Genomic DNA, 15,043 nt, shown 5'->3' with positions numbered 1-15,043 from the left:
GGGAGGGGGAGGGAAGGGGCGCGGCGGGCGGGCGGAGGAGAGGAGAGGGGATGAGGGAAGAGGGGGGCTCACGGCGCGCGCGCGCACGCCGAGGCCCGAGCCCGAGACTGTAAACAAAGCTGTAGGCAGTCTGGCTGAACTCCGCGCACGGGCCCGAACCCTCCGCCTCCTGCGTCTCGCGTGAACTGTGCTGCTTCAGGACTCGACTCAGCTCTGGCCGCGTCGCTTGGCGCACTTGAATGCCCGATGGATAAGCACCCGCGATTGATCCCAGTCTAGATTGCAGTCGATTGTGGCGATAGGAGTGTAGAGGGGAGCTGCATACCTCCATCCGGGGCAGAATCAGTGTGTTCTCCTCGACGTTGGAGTGTAGAGCAGTCGAGTCCCTTCGCGGCCGTTTTGCTGTCCTCGTCTCATCCTGCGGCGTCTCAACCCGTTCCTCGTGCGATTCATGCTGTGACCGTGTGACTGTGACTGTGGCGGGTGACTGTGGGTCGCTGTCGGGCCGTGTCGACCCCTGAAAACTGAACGAGACTCTGTAGAACATGATGTGCACCGCGATGGACTTGGCCGAGGACTGCATGTCCCTCAGCTCGCCCTGGGACAATGTGACAGTGCCCGACACTGTGTACAGGCGGGTGCTCCAGGAGGTGACAAGCCTGCTGCCCCAGATGGAGTACCACCCTTGGATCCTGTCGGCCATCGGGTCGGTCGTCGTGGGCCTCAGCGGCATCCTGCCCCTGCTCGTCATCCCCATCGACTCTGGAGTCAGCATGAAGCACGGAGGTGGGTAGGGGTAACATAACCTCATCTGGTCAGCGACGCGCTCCTGCTCGGCTGCTTGTTTTCGTCAGTTTGTTTTGGTCTTAAAAGTCATTGTGACGTCGTGATTGACGGCGAACGGGACGTTTCTTCAGGATTTAAGGGTGGCGAAGGATTCTGAACCCACACCTATTGGACTTTCTCTCTTGTTTCGTTGAACCAGTAAAATGTTATGAAACGTTCTAGAAGCTCCCTAGCCCTTTGTAGGCCCTTTGAAACTAAAAAGAAATGATGTTTTTATGGTCCTCGACCAAATCAACCACACCAATACTCTCTTTTTTCCTCATTTAACTGATGTCACATTCCTAATTTCCAGATATTGTCCTTTCTTAATCTAATTTAAAATTGATCTTTTGTCAATATTTTTATTATTACTGACTTATTTTTTGCCTGCATATCTTGTTCCTAACCACTATGAGGCATGACAACTGCTTCGGCAATATTCCGCGAACATTGAGTTTCAATGTTATAATGAGTACTGCAAATGTAAGAGAATCACGTCATTTATTTTTATTCCGTATTAATTATCCTGTCTGTGTTTGTCAATCCACATTGAAACACCAAGTAATATGTAGCCACTGACTTCTCTGATAATGTGTCAAGCACTTAATCCTTACTTAAACTGTGACAGGGATTTGCAAGGAGAACGGACATACTATCTGAATCACATCCATCATCCAGATAAAAGAGTCCTCCCAATTTTTTCTCCGGTTGTTTTTGAAGTAACATTTGACTTTGTCTGAGGCTTTAGTTGCAACAGTCTTGCCATTTTTTTTCTGCCCCCTCAGCACATTGCCCAACATTAGTCCGACTTGTATTTTTCTATCCTCTCCAAACTGAAACGGAGGACGTTGTTGGGCAAGTTGAGTCACTTGTGATACACATTGTTTTGGGTTTATACAAGATGGTCACAATAACTCAGTCTAAGTCTGCCTTTCGGTCCTCAGTCGTTCGGTTTGCACGGCTCACTGCATGGCCGCGCGGAGTGGGCGTCGGGTGGGAATTGGATTTGTGGGGAAGTGAGGGGGGTGGGGGGTGCCTCCAGCGGTACTCGCTGCTGCCAGGGGGTGATAAGGCCTGACGTCACGCGATTCACTTACGCCCCGCCCGACGCGTGGGCGGGGCGGGGACCCGCCGGGGCGCAGGTGGTGCTGCTGCGGGGCCTAAGTGGAGGATGACGTCGTGCATACGTCCTCCGGAGGAGGCGATACGTTTGGTCGATCGTGTGTGGCCGGCCTCATTCTTTCGAGAAGAATTGAAGGTTATTCCGTTCCGATCCTCCGTGCTGTCGAGGGCGCGTGCAGCCGAGGGGGTTGCGTGGCGCAGGTTGGGGTCGTATCGGCCGTATCGACCCGCGGCGGCGCGGGGGGAGGGAAGGCCAGGGGGCGGAACCGGCGGCACACAGGCTGTGGGGAGTGCCAACGAGGACAATTTACTGCGATTGTTTTGGTCTAGACGCGTTTTTTTGTTGTTGCCCCCTCTCTCCTTCGAACGGTGTATGAGTAGGTCGGGTCGTCGTCGTCGGGGACCAAAAAAGGCTTTGATACACATATAACCGGTCTGTGTGAGCGAGGCGTGGCGTGGCGTGACCCACCGGCCGGCGGCGCGGCGCAGCGGCAGGAGGAATGCGCCCGGGTGCGTGTGTAGTGTAGTGCAGCGTCTGTTTGGTCCAGGGGAGTCTGTGGGGTGGTCCAGGGCGGCGGGTGGAAAAGTATAGAGAGGACGGGCAAAAGGGAGTCTGCGTAGCGGCGCGCACGGCAATCTCCATAGGGCTTATCATCACTTCACCGTAAGCGGCAGAGCCAGCTGGCCGGCTGGCTGGCCCGATCCGTCGGCGGTAGTGCCCTGCTCAGGTCGCGAAGGCGATCAAGAGGATGCAGTCGGTCGGACGCTACTCCGGCGAGCCTCCCCGACAGTCTCCCGTCTCTCTCACTCCCATCTCACGTCAGCTATATGAGTGAGAGGGACAGAAGACTGTCGGGTAAGCGCGCCGCGGGGTTGTGGCCGCGACCGACTGCAAACTCTAACGACTCATCCCCGTTGCGGTGCACCGACTCGTCCTCGTCCCTGTGGGGCCTGGGGCGGGGCTCTGTCGCCGGGGCTGTGTGGTAGCTGTGCCGCCGCCGCCCGCGTCGGGGACTCCTTTTGCTTATCGGAAGGAGGGCCCATCAATCAAGTCCTGATCCCGGCGTGGTCCGTAAGCCCGCTGGGTACAGTCCGCCCAGCGCGCGACACGTGGTGCCAGGCAGTGGTGGCGGCGGCGGGCGGCCTGCAACGCCTGCACACAACCCCCGCCGCCGCCTGCACTTCCTCCTGCGCCGATACTTCTTCTTCGCGGTCGCGCCCGATAAACCAAAGAGGAGGAGGAGGGACGTCGTCGCGGCGCTACTTTTGTGACAACGTAACAGGTCCGTGCGTCGAGCGGCCACTCGACTTGCGTGATCGCGGTGAGCGGGCGACAAACTATTCCCATTTCCCACGCGCGATCGATTTGATTTGGCCGGTCGATTGGTCATTATATATACTACATACTCGCCGGTCGAACGAGCCGCCGCCGTTTGCCGACCTGGTCTAGTGTTTGGCATACCCGACGACGCCCGTTCTCGGAAGCCCCCCCCCCTCCCCTCTCTTCTCTCTCTCCCCCGAAGGGAGGGGCTCCACCAAGGCTATACTCTCATGCCGGCCCATGGCTGCTCTGAGCTCATGGGCTGCTGCTTGGCTTCTCTTTGGCGAGGGGGACACGGGGGGCGGGGCGGGGAGGTCCAGCAGCGTTGCCAACTCTGTGTGCTCTGCCGGTTCTGCCGCACCCGCGCGGATTGGTTGAGGACAAGCTCCACTATATACACTCATAACTCTCTAGAGAGTTTGTCTTTGACAAGATAGCTATCCGCCTGGAAGTGTCGTTCGCTGGTGATTATATGGTAATGCTGCTGGTTATGGTCGCGGCTGCGCACCAATCAGCTGGAGCGTGAGTGCCGCACTAAACTGCTTTGGCTCTTTGATTTCCCGGAAGAGCGTCGCCTGCCTATCGCCTGCCGTCGCGCCACCGACGAGCGCATCGGCGACGACGCCGCCGTGCCCGGGGAAGTGCCCCGTCGTCGCCTGCTGGAAAATTATGGCGATCGTTTCGTGATTTTCGCCCCCCCCCCCCCAAGCCAAAATAAAAAGTTGTGTACGCGGACGGGCGGCAGAGGGGAGGGGGGGGGGGGTGCTAGTACTGCCACTCCAGCAGCCAGCGAGCGAGAATAAAACAACATTTAAAAGGCACACACATGATCAGGATGCCTGTGGTGGTGGCGAAATAAAAATTCGCAGAACAAAAGCTGTTTTTGTCCGTGTGTCATCCGCCGCGGTCTGCTGCGTCGCACTGGAGCAGGGTAAGGGAAAGGAGGAGTGAGGGGGGGGGGGGGCTTTTATCGCTTCGACGCTCTGCGTATTCCTTTTGTCAGCCCGATGAGCCTCGTGTATGCGGGCGGCTGAGGTTGCGCAACAGGTCTGCATGCCGACAGAGAGGCTGCCGACGGCGACGGTGGCCAGAAGAGGAGAGCAAACGGCATAGGATGACAGATGACAGTCGGACGCGAGCCGAGCGCGGGAGGGGTGCAGCAGGCAGCAGGGCGTGTCCTGTGGCCGCCATGTCATGTCCCGCGCGCTAAATGCTCAGGCAGCAGCAGCAGCAGCAGCGAGCGAGACGGTCGTCGTTGGGGGTTCTGCTGGGGTTATCGGAGAGGTGGAGGTGCCTGCCCGGGGGGTACAGACCGCGCCCGCGCGGCAACATGGGGGACATTTCCGTCTTTGTTCACCCCAAGGCCCCCAAAGGTTTCATCGGCGGCTACTCGAGGCCTCGCGAGGCACATGCATAGTCTTGTGCTCGTGAAGTTTAAATTAACGCGCCCCTCCGCGCCTCAGCCACGCCGCCCGCGCCCGTCGGGCCGCGGCCGCGGCTCCGCGCGCGCCGATCTGTTTGTAGTACTCTTTGCTGCAGTGTTGACACTTTCTCGTCTGGTTCTGGAGTGGCTGCTGCCGAGCCAATGCGATGAGGCGGCACTGCTGCCCCCTGCGTCCCGATGATGGCGATAGCCCGCCCCCGCCACGCCCCGCCACGCCCCGCCACGCCACGCCGCCCGGGCCCGCCGCACACACGCAGGGCCTTTGTTATCGGCGAGCTCTGCGCTGCAAGCCGCCGCCACCGCCTGAACTTTGCACCCCGTGCAGAGCCTATCTGTTCTGCATGATGCATGCGGCAGTGCGGCCTGTGGCGCCGCGCGGTCCGCTTGTACTCGCCGCACTCTTGCTCGGGCGGGCACCTCCCGGGGCAGCCCTCTCTGGGGGTGCACTGCCCTTGCCCGGCAGCTGGGTGACTCTGTCGCCCGACCCAGTTGTTTGGGCCACTCGAGTCGCCTTCTTGACAGGGGTTTCTTGTTTCAGTAGGCATACCCTTCCTGGAGACGGCAGTGGGCCGTCTCGTATTTATGGCTGTGGTTCAACGCGGTGATGTTTACGCCGGGAGGTGCCCATAGCAGGCGGCTTGACATACGACGCCTCAATTCCTGGTTCAAGTAGAGACTATAGTCTCCTAGAATCCCACTGTAGGACTCTATAGTCTCCCAAGTTCTTGTCCTTTCCCTCAGATTTTCGCCCATACCTCCAGTCGGCCGCGCCCCGCGCCCGCCTCCCTCGTGGGCCGGGAGCGCCCGGTGGGTAGGCGCACCCCGGGCGTGCAGCGCACGGATGTGCCCGCGTTGCCTACCCCACAGGCGCTCGGCCCCGCAGACGCTCCTCTCTCTCGGGCTACTACTGCTGTGCACAGACAGCAGCGCCGGTGGTGCCCGCGGCCCGTGAGACGCGCGCACAGGGGGAGGCAAATAATAAGACAACTGGGGAAAACATGTCGCCTTTCGGATCGTGGCTTGCAGGCAGCTGCTGCTAGCAAGCCCCTCCTCATCCCCTTCCCCTCCTGCAGTGTACACCTCCGCCTTATCAGTCTCTGTGTCTCTGCCCGTCCCGCTCCCTCACCCGGCGCTGCGCCGAGAGGGACAGAGACAGCTCATCTCCCCCTCCCCCCTCACCACCTCCGCCTTCCCCCTTGGCCGAGCGGCGGCAAACGGACGGATGGTGTGTGTTGTACGATTTTTCCGGGTATCGCGGCAGACAAACGGTCTTGTTTCTTTTCTCGGCGGGGCGGGGCGCGCCGCTTGGACCGGTGCGGCGATCACGCGATGATCGCGTGTTTTCCTGAATCGGATGGAGCAGCAGCAGCTGCGTTAACACCTGCAACTCTCCGAGATCACATCCGTATATCCTCTTGTATGAGGACGCCTGAACTTTAAACAGGCCCGTTTCTTTATTCAACCGTAATTATTGTGTTTGCTTTCGAGGCGGGCTGGCTGTGGCGAGTTTATTGGATTGGATCCGATCGGATGGAGAATATTGCGCAAAATGACTGTTGGCCGTCGCGTCTCACTCTCGGCCGCGGCGGCGTGTCGGCCGCTCGCTCCAGCACGGCCTGTCTGGTTCCACTTGATTCGCTAGCCGTTGGTACGCAGCCGCCGTGCCCCCCCCCCCCCCCCTCCTTCAGGCCAGGGGTTAACCTTGAATTCACAACGACAACAAGGTGCTCCTCTGGGCAGCAGCCGGCCGGCGGCGGTGGCGGCTGCCTCTGGCGGGTCCCTGATCCCGTGCGGATCCTTAAGCAGCTGCAGGATCGGCCTGGCGCACGCCTTCTCTAGTGCGGCGGCAGGACGCACACCTGCCGTCCTCTCCGCTCGCCCACACGCACTCGCGCTCATCTACGCCGTTCTCGTTCTTCGTCGGCCGCCTCCCTCTGTGGTGTTTGACGGCCTCCCCCTTCAGGCCCACGAGGGCGGCGTTCCCACGGCGTGGCGTGGGGACAGACGGCTCCTCCCCGCCGGCCGGCCTATCGTCGGGCTAGGTCTGCCCCCCCACCTCCACCCCAAGTTGAAGCGGAAGCGGTCCTGGCGGGCGTGCTCAATGGGCGGATGAAAGGGGGCCGCTCTGCCGAGGCTTTTGCCCCGCGAGAGGTCAGGCCCGCGAGGAGGCCCTCTAGGCGGCCAACTGTGGCCAGGTTAGGGCCTCCTCCTCCCCACGCTGCTCCTCGCAAATCCCCCCTTGCTCCTCTTCCTCAACCTCACCCCTCACACCAGCTCTCCTTCTCGTTAGCGGGGTACTGCTGAACCGGTCATTGCGATTTGACGAGCACGTGAAGGGTGCAGCAGGAGACGACTCACCTCGAGGCTGATCTCTGGCTCGGCCCCGACCATGACGAAGGGCTGGTGGCTCATCTTGTAGATGGACATGAAGGCCGACTTCATGAGCTCCTGGCCCGCCGGGCCCACGGGGACGGCCGCCATCTGCAATGGCGGAAACGAAAGGGCATATATAGTAGTTGTTGAATAGTGAACAAGCGACTGTTCGAAAGCTCTTTCGGCGGCGCGTGGGTGTTTGCCTGCTTGGCGGTGAATCACATACTGTTAGGCGGTGCACTTGTTTGTTTCACCTCGAGCTGATTATGCTAAACACGCGTGACGTGCCGGCCGCCTCAAGCACTCGAACGCCCCTACGCGATTTAGGTTCCGTGTCGTGTCGAGAAGGTGCGACACGTATCGTATCTGAGTTTTCGTTTTTATTTTTCCTTTTTCCCTCTCGAGGCAACACTATGTAGCAATGATTTGCTGCTCGGGCAGATAAGGTGCTTGCATTTGTAGCACGCCGCTTGAACGTGGGCGCGCGGCCGGGCGCGGGGGGAGGTGGGAGTTTGGTGCATGATGGCTACTCGGTCAGGAGGAGGGTGCCCTCATGGATGGGCGTGCAGCAGGCCTCTGCCCTGCCGGGGCCCTGGGGGGCACTGCCCTGACCCCGTCCGGATCGTGTCGAATGTGTCTGGCGGCGGCCTCGGCAACGCATGACGGGGCAGGTCTGATGCTGACCCCACCTGCACACTAAATGGCGAGGGACAATTTTTGTACGTAGGCTGGATGTGTCTTTGAGCACATCTAAACCAAATGCAAATTTGCATCCAAGTCACATACAAAATATAGCATTTGTACCTAGCCTAGGTACACTTTGTACCTCTGTACAGACAAATTTGTATCTGATGAAGATGTGCTCAAAGACACATCTAACTAAGGTACAAAAATTGTCCCTCCCCATTTAGAGTGTGCCGGGGTGAGGAGGAGGAGGAGGTGGGCGGCGAGGGCTCGCCTGCCTACCTTTTGGCGGGCGGGGGCGCGGCGCGGGTGCCGGTGGGGCTGCCTGCGAGGCCTGCGGGGCCCTGCCGCCGCCGGGGGGTGGTTGGTGGGCGGGGGCGAACTGCTCCTCAGCCGCCGCCGTCGCCCGCGACCCGCCCGCCGCGCCCCGGGCTGCGGCTCATTGACTTTCCCTTTCCGCGGAGGGCTAATGACCGTCGGCTAATGCGGCGGGTCCGCGCGGGCCGGGCAATGCTGTCCTGTGGGGGACGCACGCGGCTCGGGGGGCGGCGAGGCGGCGCCGATCTCGCCCAGCTGACTGAACGGCGCGATGTGAACTGATCGAACTGATCGGGGGACCTGCCTCCCCGCCCCTTCCACCGTTGCAATTACTGCACCACGCTTGCCAGCGTCGGTAAATTTAGATTGGATTGAGATCTGTCGTCGTGTTGAGTGGCGGTGGGTTACCCTAGGCCCGGGCACCGCGGGCACCGGGCACCATACCTCCCCAACAGGCGGGCCCTTGGCACTGCATAGGTCCTCAAGTGTGTGTTGTTTGCTGGTCCTCACGTTGTGCCTTTTTGCTGTTGCAGCCGGCGCGCGCACCCTCAAGGTGCTGCTGAGCTTCGCGGTGGGCGGCCTCCTCGGCGACGTGTTCCTGCACCTGCTGCCGGAGGCGTGGGCCAGCCGGCAGAAGTTGGGTGAGTGAGTGTGCACGTTATCATGGTGACCTGTACAATTCAACTTTAAAAAAAAAAAACAAAAAAAAAAACAAAAAAAAAAACAAAAAAATAGCGGGCAGTGTTTTATTTTTTATTTTTTTTATTGTTTCAGGAGGAGAATCTTCTCATCCTTCATTTTCTGTCGGAGCTTGGGTTCTGACTGGACTGGTTGTCTTTGTTATTGCTGAAAAATTATTTGCACCATCTGACGATGACGATGAAGAAGAGGAGGAAGAGGAAGAGGTGGAGAAGAGAGAAACAGAAAAAGACAAAGTTCCTATTGTTTTGGCTGTGACACAGAAGAAAAGCACTTCTCTTGAAAACAACAATAATGTACCAGTGGCTAATGGAAAAGCTAAATTGTCCAATGGACATATTCCCAATGGCACAGCTACAAAGTCTCATTTAGAAACTGTAAAAGCGCCTAAAAGCGAAAAAGCTGCAAAGAAAATTGGAGGCAAACAGGTATGTTGATATTAAATGTTTGCTGGCACCTACCTAAACTATATATGTCTTTCTATAACTATTGGGTTTTTCCTTTGTTTTAGATGTCAGGCTACCTTAACTTGATGGCAAACAGTATCGACAATTTCACTCATGGTTTAGCTGTGGGTGGAAGTTTTCTGATTTCTTTCCGTGTTGGAGCTCTGTCCACACTAGCCATTCTTGTCCATGAAATTCCCCATGAGGTTGGCGATTTTGCCATTCTATTGCGAGCCGGGTTTACTCGCTGGGAGGCAGCATGGGCACAACTCTGTACAGCTTTCACTGGCCTTTTGGGTGCTATGGTTGCTGTAGCATTCAGTGAGGCTGGAGGCTCAGTCGGTAAGTGTAATCATTCGGTTATTTGTTCTTTACATTCAAAAATAACAATGAAAATGGAAGTTATTGATGTGTTTCAATTTTTTGTACAGAGGCCAAAACATCATGGATTCTTCCTTTCACCGCTGGCGGATTTCTTCACATTGCTTTGGTGACTGTTCTTCCTGAATTAATTAGGGAGAAGAACTCTTGGGAATCCCTGAAGCAAATGTCCTCATTATTGGCTGGCATAGCTGTCATGGCTGCTATGACAATTCTTGTTGAGTGAAAAGGTCTGTGATTACACCCATGTGAGTGTTGTGAGTGTGCCTCAGTAATCGATAAATTAGTTGGAATGTAAGATAGACCCACTTATTATTTTGAACAAAAGCCATAAATTTTTCACTTGTTATGTATTAAACAATCTATTCTCTTCAAACTTTTTCCACAAACTTGCTCAGGATACATTTGAATATCAAGAGATTATGTGCTGCTTAAATGGATAGTATTAGCTAGGATCAGTGCCATAATAGAAGTGACAATAAACCAAGTGTTTGAGGTAGCCATACCACTCAATCTGACAGATACAAAGTAATGAATTTTATGCTTTTTAACTAAGTCTTCAATGTCATATTTATACCTGTTGTAAGTTTGTACCAAAGAAAGAGCATACTTTTGCATTGTTCTAGGTTTTGTATTAATCTTATTTACGTAATTTCTTACCCATTTAAGTTAGATTAATAGCACTATTATTGAAAAATTGGAAAACATAATGACTGAAGATGCACCTCTGTTGCAGAGCATATTTTAAGTATTTCATTCATCAGTACTGTGTAATTCATATCTTTCTGTACTGTTTGGTTTTCTTTACCAAATTTTATGAAAGTTGTATGTCTAACGGCTGTGACTGTATGCTGGTTTTCTTCTGTAGATGTTGTATGGCAACAACAACTATAAAAGAATTCTGTGTCGTCTAAGTAATAGCATATCTCAATATTCATAGTAGTAGTCATTTGTGTCACATTGTTAAACAAAGACAAAACTAAGGTTATTGTGTTTTTGTAGTAACTGTCAAAAGAAGTATGTAAGCTATTCATTTTAACATCCATGTTATCTGTTTTTTACATAATCTTTTTTAAAGAGCTGCAGCTTTACTTTTGATTTTTTCTAAGGGAATTACCATATTTTACATCATTGTTATTTTTCATTGTAAATAGTTATGTAGATGTTAATATTAAAAGTTTTAGCAGGAGAAAAACATAGATCGTGTAACATTTCTCCTCTGTTGGTCTACAATACTGTGACTAGTGTAGACTTGTTCATCAAGATATTCAGACTTTTGGTACAAGGTTTTCTCTTGTCTAAGACTTTCTGATCAGTATACTCTGATAGGAATAAGGTCAAGTTCGTAACACTTGCGTAAAGAAATTGATTATTCAAATAATGGACCCTTTCTATGATTCTTTTTGATGATCTGCATGCTGTTGTCCTACTTTGTAATTTTAAACGGGGACATATTCCCTCTTTCTCATTCTGTGTGGAGAAGAAATACCTGATTGATGAGGTACTTAACTTAAAATGAAGAAATATCACCAGAGGAGGGACTTCAGTAAGCCTTACAAAGTTTTTTTTTCACTCTTACATTTGCGACAATTTCATAAAATATTTAGTTTCCTACCAGTGTTTGTAGTCAGTGAAGGTTGGTTGTACTATATAGTAAGAGTGCTCATCTTTGAAGGTTTTGATAAACATTATTAGCCGAATGTGATATGTAAATGTTATATTTTGTATTTTATATGTATGTTGTGCAAGGTGTAATATTATCTAAGTCAGTCTGACAACTTAAATAGCTGTTATCATGAATGCATGTTTGATAAATGCCATGAGCAAATTAAATATACATAGACAACAAATACTAACATTGGTATTATTTAATTGAGAAGGACTTCCATTCTTTAAACAATGTGGAACATCAATTTTTTTCCAAAGACAGAAATAATAAATAAAATCTACCAAATAGAAAACATCAGTTTACAGGACTTGGGTTTTTAATGTGCACCCACCAAAATGATTGTTTTGAGTAAAAAAAAAAAAACTATATTCCATAACCAGCCAGGTAACAAAATCACAAACAAGAGAGATGCTTACTCATATCACTGCTGATGCATCTGAAGCAAACAGATTTCCCTCAGAATAATAAAACATAAGTTCATACAAACTAAAAGTCTCCAAAGAGAGATTCAGAGTCAATGCCATCCAACACACTACTTATATCAATATCATCAGCGTCTGAAAATAAATCTCGACTACTCTGTAAATCAACAGATGAATTTAAACTAGCTTGCGGAGAAGATAATGAGGGTCTTTTGGGGACAAACCTTCCCTGCATATTGGTGGCAGTGTTACCAGCAGTTGGATTTTGCTGTCTTAATGGGCCAGTACTTTGAACAGTTGTCTGAGGCATAGATGATGTAGATGGTCTCTGTGGTGCACCCATATTCGAATTTAATATCTGAGGTCTCACAGATGAATTGTTTGGAATACTAACTACCTTGGGGTGGGTCATAGTAGGAGGCCCCCTGTTACCTGATACTACAACTGAAGGTTTTGAGAATGATGTTGCAGAGGGAATTGCAGCGTTAGTAGTTACACTGCTGCTCCTATTAGAAATTGGTCCAGGAGGTCTAAAAGAGAATTGCTGAGGGCTACTGTTGCCTGAGGAGTTAGGGTTCATATTTCTCGATGCAGATGAAGTTTGAGCGGCAGGATTCTTTCTTCTTTTACATTGTTCTTCCCAACTATTAGTAGCTTGCATCAATTGATGAAGGGTCCATTTATGAACATCTGTTTTTCGAACTCCTGATTTAAAAAAAAGAACAATCAACAATAACAGAAAAATTTCTAGAACACAATTTCAAAATGTTAAAATTTTGAAAATACTCACTTGTTGTATCTGATAAGGATGGTTCACAAAGAGGAGAGCTATAAATGGTTACAATATTATTTGATGTGATGTTGAGATAATGACGCCGGGCTGAGATGCCTGTGCTCAGCACACCAACAAAACGTAATACTAGTGCTGAGCCGGCTATAAGCTGACCCCCAAAACTATCCCAAACAGATCGGTGAAGAGTACCTGGTATTTCTCCTGAAGAAAAAAAAAAACAACACATGAAAACAAAAAACAACTTCAGATGTGTTTTTCTTCAACTTCATTGTGCTTGGGTGCCTTACCAGTTGAATCTCTAAGAACAACACAAGGGTCAGGCGACGAGCAATCAATGTTATGTAGAACAGCCGCAAGGAATGGTACTTTCTGTCCAACAAGTTGTTTTGCTGCTGCTCTCTGTTTTACCCAAGCAACTGTATAACGTCTTAATAAACATTGGCCATCGGAAGAAAAGTCAGCCTGAAGAGCTGACCATGGTCCATCTTCAAGGACTGAAGCTGTTGATTGTGAACATAAAGATAGGGGCTCCTGCAAGATACAGAAAATAGAGTTTTTCAAGAAATCAGTTTATAAACCACCATGACGCCATTTAACTCAATATTGTTGCAACTGACCTCAGAGTCATCCAAATCACTCCCAGATACATCAAGAAGTGAAGAAAAGTTAGGTCGCTGACCCTGTAAGATATATGAAACAAGTTAGAGGAAAAGAAAAGCTCTCAGCAATGCTTACTTTGCACTCCACTTACCTGTCCATGAGTTCGTCCTCTTTCGGGTAATAATCCAGCTGGGCCAGGAAATTTCCTCTGTCTCACTCTTGATGTGTTCAAATTAAAAGAGATTTCAGTGCTTCTCGGTTCAAAATTTTCTGAAGGGCTTTTCCTTTGAAACGGTTGAGGTGGTAACTTAAAAGTACCATTACTCGGTTGATTTGCATGACTACTGATCTCTGAATATGTGTCATTTCTATGGTTTGCCTGGTGAGAGCCTTCTCGCTGAAGTATTTCAGATGACTTACTTCCAGACGGTCCTTGTCTCTGTTGAGCTTGGGCAATGAGTCGAGCACTTTCTGCACTTGTTCGCAATACAGGCGCAGGAGACATTATCTAGAAAGAGAAGTTTAGCATCCCCAGATAATGACAAACCATCTAGTAGAGCCTCAAAGATTCCTGAACTAACCTGTTGCTCTGGAGGTGTTGAGCGTGGTGACAAGGTTTTTCTTTTTCGCGAAGGTGATGACAAATCACAAACCGGGCCATTCTCTGGACTGCTGAGTGTGGAGTTAAAGGTGTCATCACTTTTGGTAGCTGTTTTTTCTGCATCAAAGACACCATCCAAAAATTCCTGGAGAGAGAAGTTACTGGTCAGTAAAGATATCCATTTAAGTCTGCATGCGAATAAGGAAACTTCCCTCTAAAACAAAAAGACTAACTTTTGCAAGAGGAACAATGAAAAAAATTAGTGGACCTTGGAGAAAATTGTGTCAACCCTCATGTTTACAGGTTAACTGGAGAGCAAAGTTGACCAAGATACATTATTGTCCTCTTACCTCATCAATTTCAAAGTCATCGTCATCTTCAAACATTTTTGACTTTATCTTCACAAGCAATGTTCATTGAAAATGTATAAGACTCGATTGACAGAAAAACAAGACGCAGCTCCCACCGGGTAAACACAATAACACAGTGCAACTCGGAGAGCCCGCTAGAATTTCACGGAGGAGCACACGGGAGCTGTATAGGAGCCACCCGAAGTGACCGAAGCGGGGGTCGGGAGTTCGGCTCGGCCCGGCGGTCTCGACTCTGTCTTCTCTGTCGACTGCGCCCGGTGGGCATTGCAGCTGTGACAGCTGTAGTCTGGAGAATTCCTTAAAATGTTTTTGAATGTTAAATATTGCTGGCCCGAGCAGAGAAGAAAGTGCTATTATCGCACATAAAGTAGTACATTTTGCAATTAAGGCGCATTACCGAACAAAAAATGCGCTGAACATGTGTCACCTAAAAACAGTATTAGTGGTGCATATGCAAAGTGCAACAAAATGTCCTGCACTTAATGTGTAAAAGCGCATAACATGCGTAATGCCCGTAAAAAGTACATTAGGCGATTCAGGAGTATACTCAGTACCCTTTCCTTTCAGCCTATTTTCATAATTGTCACTGAACTAAATTTAACAAAAACCCAAAATTTAGTCAGCAAGGACAATATTAACTATCAAGTCGTTGCCCACCACACACAATTAATATATTTAGTATGCCATTACATTTTTTAAGCGGTTAAGATCTCCAGAAATCCTCTGACTTTATTTGATGCGCTCCCTTATAAACCTATATTAAAGATTAAATTTAAGCGTAACTAAACTATAAATTTGAAAAACTATTTAGTTTCATCACCAAATATCAGAATATTTTCTTTACGATAACGTAGAGGCTATATCCATGAGGAGGGCGTACCTTAATTCTATAAGAAAATGAAATTTGATTCTGCTGTGATCTGCAGCAGTGGTTTCATGAAGGTGGTATGGTAATCGGGTAAGTAAACAACGAA

The 15,043-nt window shown here is 50.7% G+C and overlaps 3 protein-coding genes across 4 annotated transcripts in view; 1 reads left to right on the top strand and 2 right to left on the bottom strand.

Annotated features, from left to right (window-relative positions):
- LOC113210912 (F-box/LRR-repeat protein fbxl-1) overlaps positions 1-7,208 on the bottom strand; it is a 31,229-nt gene extending 24,021 nt beyond the window's left edge. Inside the window, exon 1 of the mRNA XM_026429103.2 lies at positions 7,071-7,208. Within this exon, the coding sequence (XP_026284888.1) occupies positions 7,071-7,193 (123 nt within the window). The 5' untranslated portion in view covers positions 7,194-7,208. The remainder of the gene's footprint in view (positions 1-7,070) is intronic.
- The window catches only part of LOC113210914 (zinc transporter ZIP13 homolog), a 13,364-nt gene extending 1,895 nt beyond the window's left edge, over positions 1-11,469 (top strand). Inside the window, exons 1-5 of one of the 2 annotated variants that reach the window (XM_026429108.2) lie at positions 107-786; positions 8,621-8,728; positions 8,862-9,214; positions 9,298-9,574; positions 9,664-11,469. In XM_026429108.2, the coding sequence (XP_026284893.1) occupies positions 546-786; positions 8,621-8,728; positions 8,862-9,214; positions 9,298-9,574; positions 9,664-9,839 (1,155 nt within the window). In that variant the 5' untranslated portion in view covers positions 107-545 and the 3' untranslated portion in view covers positions 9,840-11,469. Of the gene's footprint in view, positions 1-106; positions 787-8,620; positions 8,729-8,861; positions 9,215-9,297; positions 9,575-9,663 lie in introns of those variants that run through there. The other variant, XM_052267533.1, reaches the window with a different exon arrangement.
- LOC113210911 (uncharacterized) lies at positions 11,464-15,036 on the bottom strand. Its single transcript, XM_026429102.2, has 7 exons — positions 14,049-15,036; positions 13,679-13,843; positions 13,249-13,605; positions 13,115-13,177; positions 12,785-13,028; positions 12,495-12,698; positions 11,464-12,409 (listed from the first exon to the last, which is right to left on the bottom strand). The coding sequence occupies exons 1-7, from the start codon at positions 14,082-14,084 to the stop codon at positions 11,769-11,771; spliced, it is 1,710 nt and encodes a 569-aa protein (XP_026284887.1). The 5' UTR covers positions 14,085-15,036; the 3' UTR covers positions 11,464-11,768.
- Positions 15,037-15,043: the final 7 nt, after the last annotated feature.

Source organism: Frankliniella occidentalis, unplaced genomic scaffold (genome assembly GCF_000697945.3).
Source record: "Frankliniella occidentalis isolate FOCC.00 unplaced genomic scaffold, Focc_3.1 Scaffold53, whole genome shotgun sequence".
Lineage (NCBI taxonomy): Eukaryota > Metazoa > Arthropoda > Insecta > Thysanoptera > Thripidae > Frankliniella > Frankliniella occidentalis.
Note: the sequence above shows the minus strand (reverse complement) of the source record. Positions and strands in the feature narration are given on the sequence as shown.

Excerpts from the sequence above, each read along its gene's own strand:
- LOC113210911 (XM_026429102.2), bottom strand. The coding sequence starts at position 14,084 with ATGTTTGAAGATGACGATGACTTTGAAATTGATGAG. Across the intron at positions 13,606-13,678 it reads CAACACCTCCAGAGCAACAG|ATAATGTCTCCTGCGCCTGT; the intron begins GTTAGTTCAGGA and ends TTCTCTTTCTAG. Across the intron at positions 13,029-13,114 it reads GTGATTTGGATGACTCTGAG|GAGCCCCTATCTTTATGTTC; the intron begins GTCAGTTGCAAC and ends TGTATCTTGCAG.